Here is a 23,466-nt window from a genome sequence, read left to right on the forward strand (position 1 = left end):
GGAGCAGACACTGTAAATACTATGTCTGCCTTCTGTTGTCATCAGAGGAAGGAACACATGACTGGAAAGGCATGAGACTTAAGGCCTTGCTGGCTCTGCCTCCATATTTTGATGTCTAGATTTTGCTGCTTTAAGTAACAATCAGACTGTAAAATTCAAGCTCATCCTACAGAAGCTTCAGGAATTATTTGGATTCAGGATAATTTTACTAAATTGGCATAAATTAATAGCATTATACACGTGTATACACATACAAACATCTAGGACCCAGGGAATTCTTCTCAGGGCTCAGATGAGGAGTAACACACTGGAAAATGCCTTTCTTCCAGAGCAGCAACGGAGACACGTGGCAAAACCTGTTGTGAGAGGTGATGCTGAGCTAACACCGAGACCCTCAGGGGATCACAGGAAGTAGCTCTGACTGACATCACATACTCAAGGCTTGCTTATGCAATGAAGAGCATTCTCCACTTTTACGCATACACTGTTTATTGTTTTTACTCAAAAAAGATATCCAATGAAAAGATTAATAACCATTAAGTACAAGCAAATTCACAATTACAAACAAATTGCAATTTGATTAAAATTTACCACCTTATGAATTATAATGATATTTCATTTAATTCATTCACACAACATCTTGTTTCCTTAAATTTTGACCTGTGACTCAAGAAAATAAAGCTTTGGGGAAAGAGTTATGTAAACATCGAAGTCTACAATACATACTTTTGTTACCAATTCTATAGTCATGAATACAAAAGTTAGTAAGCTTGAACAACAGTTTCCACTGGGTCTGGCCCCCACGGGGGGCAGCAATCTCTGCTGGACCTGCCTGAGCAGCAGGGATGCTGAGTGCACTGATGGCATCCCCAGCAGAGGAGACTTGCTTAGGGGCTTTACAGCCTGACTTACAGCACCAGTTCAAATCAAGCCTGGAAATACATACCCCGTAAGATGTGACTAAGGCAGAGAAATAAGGAAAGAAGTACCCAGAACCAACAGGAAAGGGCCCATCTCACCAGAGCACATCAGGTCTGATGGATGTGTCCATGCAGAATGATCCTGGTAGCTCCAAACACCATAACCCTTCACTGGAGAAGGCCAGCCTGACCCACGCAGGCCTCTGACATCATATAACTACCAGGATGGAGCAGACTATGAGAAGTCTCTATTCACACAGCAGGGACATTTATGTGGAAGTGCATAATACCAGAAAATGCTAAGCATCTCATAGGCAGCATTTGAGAATGTTTCTGACATCTTCCAATCAGCCTGCCATCCAGGAAAACCATTCCTTTAGAGAAGAAGTCTAAGCCGCAGAGCTGGAGCACGGGGCCAGCAGTCGTCACTACCTTCTCCTAACCAGAATGACAGAACATTTATCAACAGCTAGGACCGGTCAGAGAAAAGTGTTTTCCTAAAACCAAACAAAGCAACAGAAAAAACACTCTGTTAGCCTGCTGGGAGGAACACGCGTGAGGCCACTGCAGACTTCCTTCCCTGCTGTGCCTTCCCGGGCTCAGCATGCTGTGGATCCCACAGTCATCTGAGTTGAGTCTCAGGCGTCTCTAGTCCAGAGCAGCAGGTAGGGAGTGGACAAACAGACAGACAGAACTGCAGTCCCCGAAGGCTGGGGTCACTGAGATCCCTGAAGGGCAGTTTCTCACTCCACAGGCCCCAAACACTTACCCTGTTCCAGGGCAAACAAAAGGCAGTGCCAATCTGGCCTCTCATCCGCATGGAGACCTCTTGTGTAGATTTGGCAAAGAGAAAAAGTTAACTGTCAGGCTGAGCATTTAAGCACATACATCTCCAGAGCAACAATAACATAATTTAAAAAACTTTTCACATTTATTTTGTAACAACAACAACAACAAAAAACCTTTAAAAAAATACTAATGGCTGAGTAAGCGGCTCTTTTAGCATGCAAGGCTTAATTTGAATTCTCCAGAGTAAGCCCTGTTCAAGCAGACAGATCTTATGGAAGGAGTTTCTGTGAGAGGCCGACAACAACAGGAAGTGCGTGGACAAGAACAGGGGCCAAACAACCAATCCATGATTCCCACATTTACTAGAGAAGGACGCACTCTAATATTTTGTGAGAAAGGTGGAATGTCTTATCATAATCAGGAAGGGAAGCACCATGCTGTACAAAGCCTAGATCAATGTGTTAAATCCATGGAAAACATCGTGTGAACTACACAACCTGTGGACAGAATTCAAGTATTCTAATGGGAAAATGACTCTGCAACACCAGAACAAAGGAAGCGAAGGCTGGGGACTCACTCTACCTGTGACTTAGAGTGACTTCTGAAATCAAGTTGTATCGGACACACACCTCTTCAGAGGCAACCTGCTGTCTTCAGAAGACAGCTAAGCTAGAGGAGGCTTCTCCTGGCGCTTTTACTGTCGGGACAAGGGCCTATGCAGATGCCTGCTTTGGGAAAAGATCATCCATTAAAGACCGAGAAGGGAGGCCTGGGGATATAGGTCAGCCGTAGAGAGCGCCAGACTTAAGAGTGCGCAAGGCCCTGGGTTTGATCCCAGTGCTACCAAACATGAAACAAAACCAAGGCAAGGGAAACATCTTAATGTTGATGAGTGTCGTTTAAGAGTTAGAGTTTAGTGAAGTCCACAGACATCTCCGTGCCCCACATGACCTGGGAAAGTGTGACAGCCATCTTCCCAGGTGCTCAACTGGTGTCTTCAGCTGGGTGCTGTTCATGGGCCTCCGCAGTGCCACCACCTGACCCTCTGTCTTCACCTGCGACACAACTCTCCAAAGAGAACAAAGCAAGTGTGTTAAGTGATGTTAATGTCATCTAAAGAAGACACACTGGTTGGCTTTGTCGGCCTGACACAGACCTAGACACATCTGGGAAGAGAGAATCTCAACTGAGAAAAGGCCTCCATCAAACTGGCCTGTAGGCAAGTCTGTGGGGCACTTTCTTGATTACTGATTGATGGGCAGGGCCCAGCTCACTGTGGGCGGTGCCACCCTGGCTGGTAGTCCTGGGTGCTGTAAGAAAGCAGGCTGAGCAAGCTGTGGGGAAGCTACCTAGTAAGCAGTGTTCCTTCATGGCCTCTGCATCAGCTCCTGCCTGGAGTTCCTGCCCTGACTTCCCGGTAGACTGTATCATCTGTGAGGTAAGTAAGTCCTTTCTTCCCTGAGTTGTTTGGTTATGGTGCTTCTATCACAATAGAAACCTAACTAAAACAGAAGGCAGAGAAAAGAGTTACAGGAAGAAGTAAGAGGATACCGACAAAGAAACCGACAACAAGTTCTGTACCCCAAAAAGACAAAACAGAGAAACAACAAGAACAACATCAGAACCTCACCGGAGGAATTCAAAGGGAAATCTGGGGAAAGTGAGAACTGAGATCTTGAAGATAACAGACAGTCATCAGGAAGGGAAAGACAGACGGCGTGATCAGCATTTCAAGCTTATGTGGTCCGAGAGGACTACACAGCCGCAGAGGAAGCAGAGGGAGGGAAAGGAAGGAAGAGGGTGTCCTGGAAAACACAAAGCTGAAAGTCTTCCGGATTTAGTAAAACATGATACAGCATCCAAGAATCTCAGTGCCCTCCAAGGGGGATCAGCTCGGAGGTACACACCCAGACACATTAAAACCAAACAGTCAAACCAAGCAGGAGAGGATGCACCACACACAAGGGATTCTTAGCAAGATGGTCAGCAGATGCCTCAGCAGAAACCCTGGAGGCCCGAAGGCAGCAGCTGATACAGTCAAACAGGGGAAGGGGGCGTGATCTCCCCGTATCTGCAGTAGAAGAAATGCTGAAGGGGGCGAGGGGGCTGGAGAGACGGCTTGGTGGTTAAGAGTGCTGGCTGCTGCTGCAGAGGAGCTGGTTAGATCCCAGCACACACATGTCAGCTCACAACCACCAATAACTTCAGTTCTAGAGGATCTGGTGCCCTCCTCCTCCCTCTGAGGGTACCAGGAATGCACATGAGTGCACAGACATATGCAGGCCAACATCTACACACATAAAACACTTGGAAAAAAAAAAGAAAGGATCTGACAAAGTCTGCAGACTGATTCAGAAGGATGGTAGTTCAAAGCCTTGTGGTATCGAAACCCTGGCTTGCCAGTCCGTTACATAAGAGATTAATGCATAAGACTGACTGGAGTTGTGAAATGCTGTCTGATAAACATAAGGAGAGAACTCTGACTACTCACAAGAGTGAACAGTCTCTTTAGGATGGGGCTGGTTGATACTCCCCATAGAAAAAGGGGGTAAGGAGAGTCATGAGACCCTCACTTTAGACTCCAGCCTCTGCTCCCAGTTCTCTGTAATTTCATCTCAGGTGTCCTGTGCTCCAAGGAGGTGATGGGAGTCTACGGTGTGCAGAAGGCACTAACGGGTGGGTGTGGAGGAGTCCTCTTGTGGAGTTATGCTATCAAGTTATCATTCATACTGGGATGAGATGGTTTTGGTGATGTGGCCGTTCTGGGGTCACCCATGCTCTGTATGTAAGCTAATCAACTCACTGGTTTCCAAGTCAGCTTTTCCTTCAACAATACTATGGTGAATAGATGGTCTTTATGCCTCTCTAAGGAACTTTACTGACAGTGTTATAAACCTAGCACACATTGCACTAATTATGTCACTCGTACACACTGTGTTGTTCAAACAGACACTGTGAAGGTGAAGAGCACCTGTCCCCTGGCACACAACAGTCGCTGTATGAGCGATTACGTGCTTACTTGGAGGCGCCTTTCTTGAGGGGCAGTGTGGCTGTGGATCCAGGATGGCACCTTGGCCAGCTCCTCCTTCTGTGCAGAGGAGAACTGGGGCTGCTGCTGCTCCATGCTGCTGAGCTTTTCCAGGTCTTCTCTCAGCACCTCTTCTCTTCCCCTAAACACAGCAAAGGCCTGAGAACAGTCTCCTCTCCCAGTGCCAGGCACTTTTCTGTTGACTTGTGACATAACCGAATCAGCGGCCACACTGACACAGTAGACCTCTGCTTCTCGATGGGAGACAAAGAGTGACGTTTAAATGAAGCATTTCCTTCAGCCCTCCTCTGCCAGGGGCAAGGGAGTTCCTGGACCACATGCCCCTGGAAGCACAGCTTATGTGCTCTTGTCTCTGTGGTTTTGGTGAACAGCGTGTTTGTTCTGCAGGGATCTGCGCATGTGCAGCTGCAGGCTTTCCTTCAAGAACCATCTGTTGCTTGAATTTAAATGAATACATTTGTAAACATACTTTTCCTATGACTGTGTATAAAACACTAAAAATCACTTTACTGAAAAATCACATTAGAAACAAACAAACAAACAAACAAACGCCAGTGGGATGGCTCAGAAGGAAGGGGCACTCTGGCCCTGTCTGACGACTGGTGCTGTCCTCTGATGCACACACCACAGCACACACCACTTGGTGAGGAGAGCGCTTCCCCTCACCAAGTCTAGTGTCTGATCCCCGGGACATACATGGTAGACAGAGGTCAGGCTTCCACATGTGTGCCACGGCACACTCACACATGTACCCAACAAAATAAACAGACTGTAACAGAAATTGTTTTGAACTACAGAAACCAATCATCCAAGCATACAGGAGCATTTTCAGAAGTGCTTTCGTACCTCTCGGGCACCTGGTATGTCATGAGAACACTCTCTGGCGTCTGTTCTATCATTCTCCAGATGGATTCTTCAGCCACCCCGGGAAAGGCTTCATTTCTCTGTCTGTCCTGGGACCTCTGTGCATTTTCAGAAATTTCAGAATAGTCGCTGCTACTCAAGTACATACTGCCGTTACTGCTTCCTATCAAAGATCAGCAAAACACCTGTCAGAAGTTTACATGCCAAAGAGTTCAAACTCTGGCACCCATCTGCCCATCCCAGCAGTGACAGTTTCTAAAGACATTAACCAGACCCTTACCAAATGGCTTATAGCATTACTGACCATAGGCCCAGACCAGAATCAGCCCAATAACCATCCACACAGTGTAATCCTCTTGAGTAACAGAAAGGAACAGACAACCAATACATATAATAAGGATGAATCTCAACAGCATTATTCTTTTAACACCAAAAGCCCTCACACTTTTGCTTGGGATGTGAAGCTACAGGAGCTGGAGGGGCAGGAAGCACGCCATCGGCATGCCAGGACCGAGGAGGAGCACAGGGGTCAGCTGTCAGTCTGAATACGACACACCCACACAGGCACACGTCTGAGCACTCGGTCTCAGGCTTGTGGCACTGTTCTGGGAGGTGGTGCAACCTTTGGGGCAGGGTACATGAGGTGAGTCACTGGGTGTGTGTGCAGGATTCTGAAGGTTGTAACTCAGCCCCACTCCAGGTCTGAGCTCTGTGTCTCCTGTCTGCTGTGCCAAAGTCTCGCCTCCATTCCTTCCCCGCCACGATGCACTGGACCCTCTGGACCAAGAGCCTAGACACATCCTCCCCTCCTCTAAGTTGCTTCGTCAGACATTCTGTCACAGCAACGAGGAAAGTAACACTGACATGAGTAGCTACAGAAGAACTTTCTAGAGCAACAGGAACATTCTGAGTGGTGACTGTAACAGTTATACCAGGAATATTACACACACACACACACACACACACACACACACACACACACACACACGAATGAATGTTCAAGTGGTGATTGTAACAGTTATACCAATGCCAATTTTGTCAAATACAAGCATGCCCCTAAGAAAGCCTATAAAAAGGGGGACCCCCCCACCCCCCGGCAAACTCTCCTCATTCATTGGTGTCCAAGCTAGAAGGCCTTGGACACAGTGATCTGGTAATAATGGGAAAGCTGTTCTTCCTGGTCACTACCTGAGGCAGCTGCAGACAGAGACTCCTGATGTACTGATGCTGTGGCCAGTTCCCCGGTGGCACAGTGACTGCTCCTGCTGCCACCGTCACCTGTGTCACAGTGCTGGAAGGGAGGACACAAAGGCACTTTAACATCCCGAGAACTGGTTAGCAGCAGATCTCCAACTTTACATACTGAATAGAACGAGACTCTTAAGCCTGACCGAGAATGTGGTTAAAATTTCTTTGGTACTCCTGCATTCCCAACACTGGCTGCATGCCAGGTACCATACAAGTGTGGGCTTTCGTTAGTTTCTGTCATCTGGCAAGCATGCTTGGACATTTTATATGTTCTAAGCACAGTGTGTCAAACGCCAGGAGCAAACGAAGTCCCAGTCTTCTGAAAAGAAAGATGCACAGGGGAAGCAGCACATAAATACTGCATCATCCAGTCTTGGCATAAGCTACGAGGCTGCCATCTTCCCAGCTTTCTCATCAACAAACGCAAGCTGAGTCAAATGCTCCACTGAAGCCAGCCCATCTAACTGGTGACAGAGCTCTGATGTGAACGTCTTTACATTAGGTCGGCAAGCTGGCTCAGTGGGTAAAGGTACCCTACGGCCAAGCTCGATGACCTGAGTGTGATCCTAAGACCCACCTGGTGTAAGGAGAGAACCAATTCCCCAGAGTTGTCCTTTGACTTCCACATGCACACCGAGGCAATCAGTACCCACCCCAACCCTCACCAAAATCAATAAATGTACTTAAGTTAAAAATATGTATTATGTGTTGTGTACAGGTGTACAAGTGTCTCAGAGGCCAGACAAGGACTTGGGACCCTTGGGAGCTGGAGTTCCAGGAGCCTGCTAGACAGCTAATGTGTGTCGGCTCTGCAGGGCCCTCATGATGCACAGCAGGCACTCTTAGCCCCTGACCCATCATCCAGCTGCTGGGCTGCTGTCTTATTTCCCAGCCCCCAAGCTTTAGTCACTCAGGCTATCAAGTGAGTGAAGGGACTGGGGAGACAGCTCAGAGAGCCCCTGATGTTCTTACAGAGGACCCGGGTTCAGTTCCTAGCACCCACACGGCTGCTCACAACTGCCTGTTAACTCCAGCTCCAGGGGATCGATCCAGCTGCCTCTTCTGGCTTCTGAGGGCATTGCAAGCACCTGGTGCATACAACATGCATGCTGACAAAATACTCAACTACATAAAATAAAACACTTTGATTCTACACCTCAATTCAGGAAGGACAGATTCTGAAGACTAGTCTGGTAAATAAATCTGGAAATGCCTTTTTAAGTAGAGTTTGTCAAGTTAAAGGAAATTTACCTAAAAAATTTTCAGTTTTTACAATGATATGTGTAAAACATGGCAGGATAAGCTGCCCACTTTCTGATGATGCCAAAGTGACTCCAATTCATCTGTGTCAACACAGAAAAGCAGGAATTCTACATTTCTAAAGAGGAGGCATTATATTTTAAGAGCCAGAGGGACAGGATGTCTACTATGAGACCATAACTCCTAAAAATGTCAGGGAAGCTATGCCCATAAAGTCTCAACAATATGGCTGCCTACACATGACCTGAACAAGGACAACACCAATGGACATGCCAACATGGAAAGAGGAAGAAACCACAGGGCTCCAACCCTAGACAAAGAACATAAGGAACTAGCTATGCCAAGAATGGGAGAAAACAGTCTTCCCCAGGATTACCCAATACCAACTAGTAAACCCTGAAATCATATATATAAAAGTAACACTACATAGACTGAGCATACTGATTTACATATTTAGAATACATATATTTTGTATGTCTATATTTAGGAGTACACACACACATACACACACCCCTATTAACAATAGAAAAACAAAATGGCCGTAACTTTGAGGAGAGTAAGGGGGATCCATGGGAGGACCTGAAGAAGGAAAAGGACAGGGGAGAATGATATATTTTAACTAAAAAATTTAAAAGTATGAATTCTAAATTCATATCCTGCCATATGGCTTACTTCCCTTACTAGACCACAATTCCAGCTATAATTTATAAGGAATGAACACATTAAGTTTAATTCCTGGATACCAAATTTTGAAAGGTAGAGGAAACCCAGAATTTGTGAAACCCGTCCCCAAGCATCAAGAACAGGAGACTCCGTTTCTGTTCCACAAGTGGCCAGGGACACACTCTCACTTGCACAGAGCACGGCTCAGTCTTAATCACAGCTGTGAGGCAGGCCACCTACTAGTGACCAGGCTGTCAGTGCTGAGCCTTTTTTCTTTTTCTTTTTCCAAGACAAGGTTTCTCTATGTAACAGTCCTGGCTGTCCTGGAACTCACTTGGTAGCCCAGGCTGTCTTGAACTCACAGGGATCCTGTGCCTGCCTCTGCTCCCCGAGGGCTGGGATTAAAGGCGTGCGCCACCACCGCCTGGCAGTGCTGAGCCTCTGACTTGGTGAGAGGACCCAGATTTCTCACTCACTCAGGTACTAGCAGCACCACTTACACACTCAGCCTCTGGGCCAACACCTCTTCTCACTGGATCTGGAGATTCAGACGGTGTAGGCATTTCTTCCTGGAGTAAATTTAACTGTAATGGTGAACTGCTCCTTGAACTAATGAATGGATGCTCTTCACCATGTGTCTCCCAGGTCTCCTCTGTTCTCCTTTGGCTATGGTCTGAAGAAGCTGGTTCCAGGTTTGGTGCCATTGCTGGCACTAAGGGTGTCATTTCAGAAGAACCTGCGGCCCCCAGGAGTGGGTTTGGGGAGAACGACGCTGACCACAGAGGAAAGATGGGGGAGTTGTGCAGGAAAATGGTCATGACCGTATCCAAGCAAGCAGAAGGGAGAGCTGAAACAGACTGCTGGCCAGTGGACAGCGGTGGACATTCAGCTGCAGCTCCCCGGCCTGCAGAGGCCCCTACTCCCAGAGAGGCCACGTCTTGGAGGGGAAGAGATGAGAGGAGATAAGGGGCCTGGCTGGGAGCTACCAGGGCTGACGGGAAAGCTAGGCTTGCAGCATGAGGAGAGGGGACACTAGAAGGGACCCAGGGCTGTATATCTGGAAGGAGTCCTCTGACATGGGAACAGAAGTCAGCGTTGGGGCTGCTCGGGTCCAAAGGCACTGGCAACTTCCTCCGTTTGTGCTTCTGTCCCTCACTTCCAGCACATCTGGCCTGCTTAGAAGGACAGCCTGATGAAGTGATAAAGACAGAGGCATATTACAGAAAAGTAACAACCAAGAGAAAGTCACTGCCGGTGATTTTAAATACTTTCTAATGAGTTAAATATTAGTCAATAGTACCTGCTCTGAAAAAAGCAAAAAGTTGTTGTAATTCAACAAAAATTCTAGGTAAACATCTGTGCACTGAAATAAGTCAATTCTAACACCTTATAGGCTTCTTGTAAAAACTGTCCTCAGGCCCAGACTCTAGTAAGGTCCAGGTAAACTGTAGGATAAGTGACTGCCACATCTCAGTCTTCTGGGACCAATCCCCATTTTTCACCCTTCTCCCTGGTAGAGCTGGCCCTGCACAGCCATAGGTGCCTAACCTGCAGCTCTGGCCAACCAAGGACTGAAAATATTCAGAAAGAAATGACCACGTACAGACTTCCCCATTACCCTTCCAATTATAACAATATGCACTGTATTAAGCGTTAAATAAAAGGTCAGTTAAAGGACATGGAAGGCATGAGTAGGTCATGCACAAATATTATGCCCTTTGATATGAAGGCCTTGAATGTCTGTGGATTTGGGTGCCACTGACACAGAAGGACAGTTGTATATGACTTATAATAATCCAAAGATGAAAGGGATACATTCTGAAATGCAACCACCTTGAACCCAGGAGGATGCAGCATTGTTTCTGCCTTCGGGCTGAAGATAGCAGCTATAGGGTGAGGTCAGGATCTTTTCCCGGAAGCTGTCAACGTAGTTCTGTTCTTCCTTCTGCGTGTGTGCAGAGAGGACAGCCGCTGTGAGCCCCACATGCTTGAATTCTTCTGCACTCAGGGGAGACGGCGGTGTTCTCAGGGTCCAGGGCTCACATGCTAGGGCAACACCCTCTGCTGAGATCACAGAAAGCAGATTTAATAATTAATGGCAATTATTTATTTTTTAGTTTGTAACTGCCTTTCAATAAATTTCTACAAACATAATTGTCAGAATATAAAACCATCAGTAGAGTACAAAATTCTTCTCACCTTTCTTTATACTTTTCGTGTATATGCACTTTATGATTATAGTACTATATAGACATTTATTTAGATCTTGCTATTATAAACATTTTCCATGTCCTTACATTTTTAGATTTTTGGTCAAAATTATTAATTTAGAAATAGAGTTTGGAACTTACTATGTAACCTACCTGTCCTGAATTCATGATCCTCCTGTGCCAGTCTCCTGAGCATTGGGATCCCAAGTGCCATCACTTTTAGCCTTTGAATTTTTTTCTACTTGTTTCTTGGAGACAAAGTCTCTCTATGTAGGCTGCCCTGGAACTTTCTATACAGACCAGGTTGTCCTTGAACTCACAGGGAACCACCTGCCTCTGTTTCTCAAGTGCCGGTATTAAAGGCGTGCACCACTATCCCTGGCTTAACTGGTTACTTAAATGGGAACATATTCACAATTCAAACATCAAGTTTTAAAAATCAACTTAGTAAATCTTCCCTGCCCTTCCCACCGTCTACCCAGTTCTTTTTCCATTCTCCCACAGAAAACCATTCGTCTTCTCCACCCTTCTCCTTTCTTTACGCACAGATAGACAAGCATGAATACAGAGGCCATCTCCACAAACACTAGTCTACAATTCACCCAACTCCCACTCCACAGGGAGTTCAACAGTACACAGCCATCTCATACACTTTACATGCAGGAGAGCATCCAGCCACTTCATTCACATGCACACCTGCATGCACGATTCTGAGCTGTTTATAAGAAGTTACTACTTTCAAGAAGAGATCACGGTGGGTACTGTGGTGGGTCTCCCAAGACCCTTCCTACCTTCTCAGGACTACACAGTACTGTGGTAGCCGGGCTAGGTCTAGGCCCATGCTACTTCCGGAAACGGGCCCTGACTTGTTTTGAATCAACTTATCTGCTATGGCCAGCAGAGTAGCAGGGATCAGACTGACTTTCTTGCCTTAAACAATGAACACAATGAAATAAAAGGTTTCAGGGCCCTGAGCCTCAGATGGAGTCTAATTAACTCCCTCAGGGAGTGGGGCTAGAGCTTCAGGAGAGGCGCAGAGAAGTCTGCATAGAGAGGATGGTGAGACAGACAGACAGACAGTCCCCAGGGCACTCAGGAGAGGGTTGGCCTTGCGTTCTAGGGAATGACAGCTCAAGCTTAAAGAACATGCTTCTTTCATCAGCCAGATCAGGAAACCTCATCCTGGGCCAGCAGGATGGCTCAGTAGACAGAGGTGTCACCAAGCCTGGTGACTTGAATTTGATGCCAGGAATCCACGCAAAAGGAAAGAACTGACCCCAAGCAGTTGTCCTCTGACCTGCACACACACAAATTGTGCAGAAGCATACACACATGCACATATACACATTTTAAAAAGAAAAAGAAAATCTTGGCTTTCTGTGGTGTGGACGATCGGTAGCAGGGGTGGTCGGGCCTGCAATGTGCAGAGCCAGACCTGGCTTGACAAGACTTTTAATGTGAGATCTGAAAGAACCAGTTTCCTGTTTCCAGGAAAATCAACTGGGTCTCAAAATAAAGCTCGAAATGTTCTCAGGAATAGAAAACACTGTGACTCATTTAACATAACTGGCATCCAATAAAAAATCACCAATCACACAGGTGTGGTGGCACTTACCTTTAGTCTCAGCACTCAAGATGCGGAGGCAGGAGAAGCTCTGTGAGTTCAAGGCCAGCCTGGTCTACAGAGTGAGTTCCAGGACAGCCAGAGCTATACAGAGAAACTGACTCACAAAGTTCATCCCAACCCCAAAAAGATTACTTCTCAATTATCAGCATTTAGAGTTAACTGTCTGTTTTACTGATGCCTATAAATTTTAGTATGTTGTACTCTCAGTATTTATTTCAAAGTCCATTTTTGACTTTTTCTTTGATCCATGGACTATTTAGAAATGCGTTATTCATTTTCTAAATTCTTGGGCTTGAAATAGTATTGATTTTTAACATAATTCACCCTGGCCAGAAAGCACATTTTTATGTATCATCCATCCTACCTGAGACTTACATGTCAGCAGAACCTATTTTATATGTCAGCATACTTCTCAAGTGTACCTCAGCAAGCTAACAGTGTCTGCTCAAGCTTACTCAGGGCTACCAGCTCGGCCACTGCTTATGCACATTAAAATAAAGGATTTATTATTTTTAATCACGTACACCTATATAGATCTTGTGTCTCACACTCCATCTTAACTAGTCCCTGGCACTATAATGGCAATGGCGGGTGGAGAACAATTTGATGGCCTGCTTACCACTCACAGGCAAGTGACTCGGGAAGTTACTTCTTGAGGTTATGCCTTAGTTGTCACACGTAAGTACTACAGGTCACAAGGAATGCCCTGTGATCGAATTTGTCAGACAGGAGGTCACTCCAGGGCAAGGTTGTAAACCTAGGCACTAAGCTTTCCAGAAAGCAAAGACGCACGAAGATTGAAATGCAGTCAAGTTGGCGAGATCAGCTGTTACTAACATGATTCCTCCCAATAGTCCTGTGAGAGCAGAGTATGTTTCCATTAGCCAGGGACAGTTCTATCAGAACTGAGCTAGGCCTTCGGGACAAGAGCAGCTTCACACAGTCTATCTGGGCATTTTTGGGTGCGGGGTGGGGATCTTGTTGGGGAGGTGTCTGTTGTTTTTTTGGGTATAGTCCATCACAGTGGGGAAACAAGGCAGCGTTACTGTGAGGGGCTGGGGTATACCCTTCAATCACAAGCCCAAAGTCCCCCATTTCCTTCAGGTTGTGGGAGTCAGGAAGTCTGTCACTGCAGTGAGAAAAGTCAACAGCACAGCTTCCAAAAATGAAGAACAGAGACCTCCTCGGCAACTACTCAGCACACACGAGCCAATATGCCACAGAAGGTTAGCAAAGCTGAGCTAGAGACAACCCCAACCCACTTAGAGATGTGTCGCCATTACACCATCAAGTCAGTATGAAACACCAGAAAGTCAAAGGACAGGAGGCAATGGGAAGAGCAGAATAATTTATTGAGTAGTATGCTGTAAAGGGCATGCTCTGCTTAAAGGGTTCGAGCAGGCCCAAGCATGGCAAACTTGATCTTTGACCCTTCTCCCCCTTGCTAAAAATATTAGATCACATTTCTAAAGCCAGCCCCTGAGATCTATTCCCTTATTTGGCCATGTCCTCCCCCTGAGGCTGGCTACCAAGGTCCAGCTATCAGAGTACTGAAGTCCAGCAATCAAGAGTCCCCTTGTGACTACCCTGATTAACATATCCAATCAAAATCAACCACCTCATCCTAACACGGGGTTTCCCTTTTTCCCTTTATAGACTCATTTACCTACGGGTCATGTCTGTCTCCTCTCTGTCCAGAGGCAGTCCTTTGTCCCTCCAGGAAAACACCCCTGTCCCATCTACCTTGCTCCCTTCCCCTTCTTCCTCATCCTCTACCCCCGTCTTTGTCTTATTCCCTGCCCTTTGTTCCTCTGGGGCACATAAACCTTTGTGCTGAGGATCTGACGTCTGAGTGCATCCTGTGCCAACTCTGAGGGAGCCGACTCCTCCCTTTCACCACTGACTTAGCAAGTTAACACAAAGTGAGAACATAAGTGTGACTCACCTAGTTGCCAGTATACATTCAACATGTGAAAGACACTTTTTTAAAACATCAGTGAAAGGGGCTAGAGAGTTAGCTCAGAGGTTAAGAGCACTAGCTATTCTTGTAGAGGACCCAGGTTCGGTTCCCAGCACCCACATGGTGGCTTACAACCACCTCTAACTCCAGTCTCAGGGGATATGGCACCCTCTTCTAGCCTCTGTGGGCACCAGGCACACACATATGTGTGTGTGTGTGTATGTATGTATGTGTGTGTGTGTGTGTGTGTGTGTGTGTGTGTGTGTGTGTGTGTGTGTATATATATGAAGGCAAAATATCCATACACATAAAATACATTTCTTGGGAAAAAAAATCAGCCACACTATGACCCAATGTGGTCCACAGAGAACTGCATTAATAATGGTGAACACACAGAACCTCAGCACCACTGTCCCCAGCAGTTCTAAGGGATCCACATACACCAACGGATCCTATTAACACACAGTGTACTTAGGAAACATAACCATAACCATAATACATAACCATACAAACATGGTGACATTTCTTAATTAGGTTTACTGAATAAAAGATGGGGAAAATTGGGTAAGACACAGAAATTATAACTAAGCAGGTGGTATTAATGGTTTCCTTTCTCATCAAAAGGCAAAAGTGGTACCTGAGTGCAGGGGTGGGACATGGCCAGCGGTGCTGCTGCAGCTGTGCTGGCTGATGCCAGACCCCACGCTCAGTGCAGCAGTGGACAGGGTCCACGAGACACCTCCCTCAGCGTCTGTGGACAGTCCAGTTGTTGGAGTTTCCTGTTTAGGTACGTTCAGCATCTGTTCAGTATCTGGTAATATATGAGAAACTAATGGTGAAAAATCCTAAATGGAAGCTTGCAGAAGTCACTAACTAACAAATTAAAGCCATTAACCACACAGAGATAAGGTGACACCAGGATTCTGTGATCCACCATATAAACAAACTGAAAGGAAAAAAAAAACTACATGATTATCTCATTAGATGCTTAAAAAGCCTTTCATAAAATCCAACATGATAAAAGTATTGGAGAGATAAGGGATACAAGGGACATACCTAAACATAATAAAAGCAGTATACAGCAAGCCAACTGCCAACATCAAATTAAATGGAGAGAAACTCAAAGCAATCCCACTTAAATCAAGAACAAGACAAGGCTGTCCACACTCTTCATACCTACTGAATACAGTACTTGAAGTCTTTGCTATAGCAATAAGACAACTGAAGGAGATTAACGGAACCAAAATTGGAAAGGAAGAGGTCAAAGTATCATTATTTGCAGATGACATGATAGCATACATAAGTGACCCCAAAAATTCTACCAGGGAACTTCTACAGTTAATGAACAACTTTAGTCAAGTGGCTGGATACAAGATTAACCCCCCCCAAAATCAGTAAACAATAAATGGGCTGAGGAAGAAATCAGGAACAACATCCTTCACAATAGTCACAAATAATGTAAAATATCTTAGGGTAAATCTAATCAAACAAGTGAAAGACCCGTATGATAAAAACTTCCAGTCTTTGAAGAAGATATCTGAAGACAGAACGACCTCCCATTCTCATGGATCTGCAGGATTAACATAGTAAAAATGGCCACCCTACCAAAAGTGATCTACAGATCTACAGAGTCAATGCATTCCCCATTAAAATCCTAACATAATTCTTCATAGACCTTGAAAGAACAATACTCAACTTCATATGGAAAAACAAAAAACCCAGTATAGCTAAAAACAATCCTGTACAATAAAGGAACTTCTGGAGGAATTACCATCTTTGACTTCAAGCTCTACTACAGAGCTATAGTAATAAAAATAGCATGGTATTGACATAAAAACAGACAAGTGGATCAATGGAATTGAACTGAAGACCCAGATGTAAATCTACATACCTATGGACACTTGATTTTCAACAAAGAAGCCAAAATTATACAACAGAAAAAAAGAAAGCACCTTCAACAAATGGTGCTGGTGTAACTGGATATCGGCATGTAGAAGAATGCAAATAGAACCATATCTATCACCCTGAACAAAGCTCAAGTCCAAGTGGATAAAAGACCTCAACATAAATCCAGGTACACTGAACATGATAGAAAACAAAGTGGAGAATAACCTCCAATGCATCGACACAGGAGACATCTGAACAGGATACCAATAGCACAGGCATTAAGACCAACAATTAATAAATTAGGACCTCGTGAAACTGAAAAGCTTCTGTAAGGCAAAGAACACCATCAATAGGATAAAGTAGTAGCCCACAGAGTAGGAAAAGATCTTTACCAACCCCACATCTGACAAAGGACTGATTTAAAAAAAAAAAACCCTCAAGAAACTAGATATTTAAAAACTAAATAATCCAATTAAAAAATGGGGTACAGATCTAAACATAGAATTCTGGACAGAAGAATCTCAAATGACTGAGAATCACTTAAAGAAGTGTTCAACATCCATAGCCATCAGGGAAATGCAAATCCAAATGACTCTGAGATTCCATCTTACAGCTGTCAGAATGGCTAAGATCAAAAATACAAGTGACAGCTCATGCTGGAGAGGATGTGGAGCAAGGGGAACACTCCTCCACTGCTGATGGGAGTGCACACTGTGCAGACACTTTGGAAATCAGTATTCTCAGAAAACTGGGAATCAATCTACCACAGGATCCAGCTGGGGGCTGAAGAGATGGCTCACGGGGCTGAAGGGACACCTCAGCAGTTAAGAGTACTGGCTGCTCTTCCAGAGATTCTAAGTTCAATTCCCAGCACCCACAGCAGCTCACAACTGTTTATAATGGAATCTGATGTCATCTTCTGGTGTGCAGACATACATGTAAACATAACTCATGTACATAAAATATACAAGTAAATACATCTTCAAAAAAGAAAAAGAAAAGACCCAGCTATACCACTCTTGGACATGAACCCAAAGGATGCCCAATCATACCACAAGGACACTTGCTCAACTATGTCCACAGCAACGTTATTCATAATAGCCCAAACCTGAAAACAATCTAGATGTCTCTCAACCAAGGAATGGATAAAGAAAATGTGTTACATTTACAGAATGGAGTATTACTCAGCTGTTAAAAACAATGACATCATGAAATGTACAGGCAAATGGGAAAAAAATCATCCTGAGTGAGGTAACCCAGACCCAGAAAGACAAACATGGTATGTACTTACTCATAAGTGGATATTAGCTGTAAAATAAAGGATAACCATGCTACAGTCCACAGGCCCAGAGAGACTAGGTAACATGAAGGGTTCAAGGGTGGGGGGAATGCCCAGATTTCCCTGGGAAGAGGAAATAGAAAAGGCTTCAAGAGTGGACTTTGGGTGGGTGGGGATGGGAACATGAGTGATCAGGTTTTAGGGGTATGAAGGAGAGAGTACTTAAAGAGACTACTGGAAAGGGAGGGCATTTTGGGGTCAGATAAAAACCTGGTGTAAGGGAATCTCCCAGGAATCTACAAGGATGACCCCAGCTAAGACTCCTACCCATAGGGGGTACCTAGCCTGAACTGGCCATCTCCTGGGACCAAGCAAGATTTCAAGTGGAGCGAGTGGACAGTAACCCAGCCACATATTTTGTGGAATATTCCTTTACACTGTGTGAAGATGTGTCATTATGACTGGCTTAATAAAAAGCTAAATAGCCAATAGCTAGGCAGGAGGTACGGGCAGGACTTCTGGACAGAGAGGTCTTAGAAGAAGAAAGGCGGGGAAAAAAAAAGAGGAAAGGCAGGTTGTTAGCCAAGATGTGGAGGAAGCAGGATGGGCAAAATGGAGATGAGGTGACAAGCGCATGGAAGAACGTAGATTAAAAAGTATGGGTTAATTTAAGTTATAAGAGATAGTTAGAAACAATCCTAGGCTATAGGCTGAGAGTTTATAATTAATAATAAATCGGTGTCATCCTTCCCCACCCCTGAGACAGGGTTTCTCTGTGTAACAGCCCTGGCTGTCCTGGAACTCTATCTGTAGACCAGGCTGACCTCGAGCTCACAGAGATCTGCCTGTCTCTGCCTCTCAATGGCTGGAATTAAAGGCATGCAACATTGCCCAGCCTCTGTGTCATTTTTTGTGAGCTGTTAGCCCAATGAAAAATCTGACTACACACATAACCTTCAACCTACAGTCTGTCCTGCCTATGGGATGTGCTGGGATAAGGGTGGCCTGGAGACTGAGGGAGTGGCCAACCAATGACTGGTTTAGCCTAAAATCCATGCCAGGAGAGTAAGCCTACCCCTGACACTACCTGGAGCACCAGGATCCACAGGCTGGATGATCTAGAGACCTAGGATAGAACCAAACACGAGCTGGAGAAGAAAAATTGCCCACGTAATGATGCCTAATGATATTCTGTTATACTCGTAGATAGATGCCTAGCCCAATTGTCATCAGGGAGGCTTCATCCAGAGACTGATGAATACAGATGGTAAGACCCACAGCCAAACATTAGGCGAAGCTTGGGAAATCCTACAGAAGAGAGGAAGAACTGTAGGAGCCAAAAGGATCAAGGACATCACAAGAAAATCCATGGAATCAACTAACCTAGGCTCATGGGGCTCAGAGACGGAACTGACAGCCAGGGAGCCTGCATGGGACTGAGCTAGGCCTCTGCTATAGGTGACAGTCCTCCTGTGGGACTCTTAACAGCGGGAGCAGGGGCTGTCTCTGACTCTTTTTGCAGGACTTTGGGACCCTATATATCTTTCTACAGGGTTGCCTTGCTCAGTCTTAACACATGGGGAGGTGCTTAGTCTTACTGCAACTTGATATGCCATGCTTGGTTGATATCCATGGGAGGCCTGTCCCTTTCCTGAAAAGAAATGGAGGAGTGGACTGGGGTGTAGGAAGAGAACAAGTATGGTAGGGAGGGACGGGGAGGAGAAGAGGGAGGGAAACTTCAGTTGAGATATAAAATAAAGACAGAGACAAAAAACAATGAAGTCATCTGCTCTGAGGACACTTAGCTACCTTGCAGCACCATGCTACAGTCCACCTCATGGCTTGGCTTGGCTTCTTCTGAGGATGAGGACGTGTTTGTGCAGGATATGCACTTTCTTTTCAAGGCTGGGAGACTGTAGCTCGTCAGGTACCTACAACAGAAGTGAGCTGTCTTTGTATCAGCTCCACCAAACTATTCCTACTTCTGTGCTTTACTTACCCCACTGAGGCATGGGAGACTTTGCCCTTCCTTCTTGGATGAAACCAACCCTGGGTTGAATCCCAGCCTGGGTTAGTGATTTATACTAGTATCTTTCACTATGTTCTTTAATTGGTCTTCACATCTTATACCATTTGATTCTGACCAGCTTATGCATTCACTATACCACAGCTATCACGGAGAGATGCAGCTTCTTACTTTTTGTGCCCTCCACAAATTTCAATCAATTGTGAACTGTATGTAACAGGCACCCCATGCTAACAGAGGACTCAGCACCACTGTCCCCAGCAGCTCTAAGAGCTCCACATGCATCAACTGATCCTATCACTTAACACAAACACCTCTGAAGATGCTGTATGCTCCAGTGATGAGCTAGGCTTCGGCTGAACTGCCATCACTGGCAGGCACTTCTTACCTGATGACACTGTCGATGCAGTTCATCTGCTGATAGGATGCACTATGCTGCTCTAGCCTCAGATCCTCATAAGAGCCAGTACACAGGCTTTTATTTTTCAGTGTCTGAGAGGAAGAAAAGTCCTTCTGCTCATCTGAAAGAAAATAAAACATAGACAATTAAAATATTAGCATGTATTAAGAAAATAGTAAGCTCACCACACCCATTTACAAAATATTATACAGCCATTAAACATGAGCTCAGATATAAATGCACTGACACAAAAATATCAGTAAAATGAATAAAATAAGGCACAAAAGCAAGTTATACAGAATGATTACACTAGTTTTTTTTTTTTTTTTAAATCTCAGGCAAGGATTACCAAAGCAACTATCAGATGACAGGCTGATGGGGATGCCGAATGTGAAGCTAATGCTACTTATTACAACCAGCTAAGACACTTAATGCTGTGTGTCACCCCACCTTGTAACCACTTGTCTGCTGAACACCTGTAGAGTTGGTCAGTGGACACGGGGACGGGACAACTGGATATCACACCTATCCCAAGTGTTGCAAGGTGAAGCATGCAGCACTGCTTAGGACTGACACATTGTTTTTGTGCTGTCCCACCCACTAGCCATCATCACGTGAAGCTCCTGAAATAGGCCACCGCAACAAGGAATAATAAAATAATACTGTATTGGTTTGAATTTGAACTTAAATTACCAAATGTGGCTAGCGGCACAGGTGTGGAGGAAGGGATATATCTCTAGGCCTGAGTACTAGAGAACCCGAACCTCCTGAAGAGAAGCGCGAGCCAGTAAAGGCGACGGAAAAAACAGGCAGAGGAAAACCATGTAAAGCGGTGCTATGGAACCAAGAATGATGACGTCACACAGTTGACAGGTCTGCGGCGTTTGCTACTGCTGCTCTTAGTGATGGGCATTTTTAGCTGACCTGGTGAGGCCTCCCTGGAAAAATGACTTCTTGAATTAGTCCCATTTCAATGTACAGAAACAGACACTTCCCTGAAGTGTCCACTAATGTTCACACAATGACATGATGAAACCATGAAATTCACCGTGGAGGAATGCTTCACTGGGGTGAAGACTTTCCTTGAATTTTGACTGGGTTATCACTAAACCTAGCTTTTATTTCAGGATCTAGTCCAGGACCTCAATAAATCTGGTGGTCCTATGCTATGGGATGTTAATGTATGTCCTGTGGGAGCCCTTCTTGGGTTCCTTGTGGCGTTACCCAGCAGGTTTGCATAGAGGATGATTAGGACCATGGGCCTGAGTGCAGGTGTCTGAGATGGTCTGCACTTGGCTGTACTGGGGGATGGTCTGTATGTCAAGTTGCTCTGATTGGTCAATAAATAAAACCTGATTGGTCGTGGCTAGGCAGGAAGTATAGGCGGGACTAACAGAGAGGAGAAATAAAAGAACAGGAAGGCAGAAGGAGACGCTGCCAGCCACTGCCAGGACAAGCAGCATGTGAAGATGCTGGTAAGCCACGAGCCACGTGGCAAGGTATAGATTTGTAGAAATGCGTTACTTTAAGATATAGGAACAGTTAACAGGAGGCCTGCCACGGCCATACAGTTTGTAAGCAATATAAGTCTCTGTGTTTGCTTGGTTGGGTCTGAGCGGCTGTGGGACTGGCGGATGACAGAGATTTGTCCTGACTGTGGGCAAGGCAGGAAAACTCTAGCTACAGTCCTATCTTAACTCGACTGTAACTCGGCCCCTTGGTCCTCACTTACTCCTCCAGTCACTTTTCAGTGACTTATGGTTATTTAATTTGGTGGGTTGCATAGCAACACTGTCATGATGAATTTTGTTACTCAAACTGTCCTAGCCTGGGCTACTTGAAGCTCTTCCAAAATCTGTCCTGTGTCCTTCTGATATCTGTCTCTTGAACATCTTTACTCTCTGGCCCTGGTTCCTTTTGTTGGAAAAAAAACACCCAGCAACCAAGATACTGGTGTGTCTATATTTGTAAGTTCTCTAATGGTCAGAACTGATATACAAGTCTGTATGTTAACCCATGTCTGTCTGTCTGTCCAGCCAACCACCTGAATGCCTGAGTTCTTCTTCCACATGCTTCTACCACCAGTCCAGGACAATTTATTCTAGAATTCCTCCTTTGATTACTTGAAACTTCTCCAATAGTGAGAAACCTTGTTATCATTATCTATAATATTTACATAAATTTGTTCAACCTTAGTATATACATACAAAGTAACTTCAGAATTCTCCTGGTGATAAAAATACCAACCTGGATACCGTGTTTATGCATATTAGTATTCTGTGTTTGGTGTCCAGTTAAAATATATTCTTCTTCTTCTCTAAAGCTACTTAATCTACCGCCTTGAGTATGTTTATGCCATCCATGCTTAGCAGATTTATCCGCACACAGCCTTGGGCTCTTTCTATATTCTAGAGTGGGATTACTGTTTATGGATCTTGGCAGTGCAGATTCTCAGCTACCTCTCTGTAGTCAACTCCTATCCCCTTTTCAATCTCAGTGTGTACCCTATCACTGGTGGCTGCTTTTGTTTCCTATGGTGTCAGTGTATTAAGTTTTTGGTTTTCTGGAGGACAGGAGATTGAACCCAAAGCTTTGCACACCCTAGGCAAGGCTCTACCAACACCAACTCCATGGTTTCAGTTACCCATAGTCACTTGTGAACTTGAAAAAAAGAAAAAAGAAAAAAAAATCAAGTGGAAAGATGCAGATGTTAACTATTCCCGTTTTAAACTGTGCACTATTCTAAATAGTGTGGTGGACTCTCACTGCTCTGCCCCATCTCACATGGGATATAAGTCATGTCTTTGTCCAGTGTAGCCACACAGTCTGTTACCAAGCCAACACCATCTGAGCTGATTCAGTAGCACTAGAAACAATAGCAGCTCTTTAAGGTCCATAGTAGATTAACTATGTCACAGTGTCTGTTCACTCACTATCTTTCACTTAACTGACATGGTGTTCAGGGTTCACCTCCAATTATTACATCATTTCAAAGACAGAGGCGGACAGCAGTGCATTCCCCCAAACTCCCCCACCATCTTACAATACCGTTGCCATGCTTTACTTGTATGTCATAAATGCACAACACTATTTTAGTTAGTTTTCAAATCAATTACAAATAAAACTTATTTTCTTTTATTCCTTATGCAGTATTTTTTACTCCTTAGTGTAGATAGGTTTTATCGTATTTCTTCTGTGGTAAGAAATTCCTGGGGCTGGAGAGATGACTAAGTGGTTAGGAGTGAGTACTGCTCTTCCAGAGGACTGAGTTAAATTCCCAGCAC

At 44.9% G+C, this 23,466-nt stretch overlaps 1 protein-coding gene across 10 annotated transcripts in view; it reads right to left on the reverse strand.

Moving 5' to 3' along the window:
* Positions 1-23,466, reverse strand: part of Per3 (period circadian regulator 3) — a 69,535-nt gene that overhangs the window by 17,120 nt on the left and 28,949 nt on the right. For 3 of the 10 annotated variants that reach the window (XM_042272426.2, XM_076565720.1, XM_042272429.2), the window contains 8 exons: positions 20,171-20,303; positions 19,566-19,687; positions 15,228-15,401; positions 10,627-10,857; positions 9,294-9,982; positions 6,811-6,913; positions 5,605-5,785; positions 4,729-4,879 (listed from right to left, as the gene is read on the reverse strand). In XM_042272426.2, coding sequence (XP_042128360.2) covers positions 4,729-4,879; positions 5,605-5,785; positions 6,811-6,913; positions 9,294-9,982; positions 10,627-10,857; positions 15,228-15,401; positions 19,566-19,687; positions 20,171-20,303 — 1,784 coding nt within the window. Of the gene's footprint in view, positions 1-473; positions 2,778-4,728; positions 5,195-5,604; positions 5,786-6,810; positions 6,914-9,293; positions 9,983-10,626; positions 10,858-15,227; positions 15,402-19,565; positions 19,688-20,170; positions 20,304-23,466 lie in introns of those variants that run through there. The other 7 variants (XR_013049507.1, XM_042272435.2, XM_042272430.2 and 4 more) reach the window with 7 other exon arrangements.

The sequence above is a fragment of the Peromyscus maniculatus genome, chromosome 2, assembly GCF_049852395.1.
Source record: "Peromyscus maniculatus bairdii isolate BWxNUB_F1_BW_parent chromosome 2, HU_Pman_BW_mat_3.1, whole genome shotgun sequence".
Classification (NCBI taxonomy): Eukaryota; Metazoa; Chordata; class Mammalia; order Rodentia; family Cricetidae; genus Peromyscus; species Peromyscus maniculatus.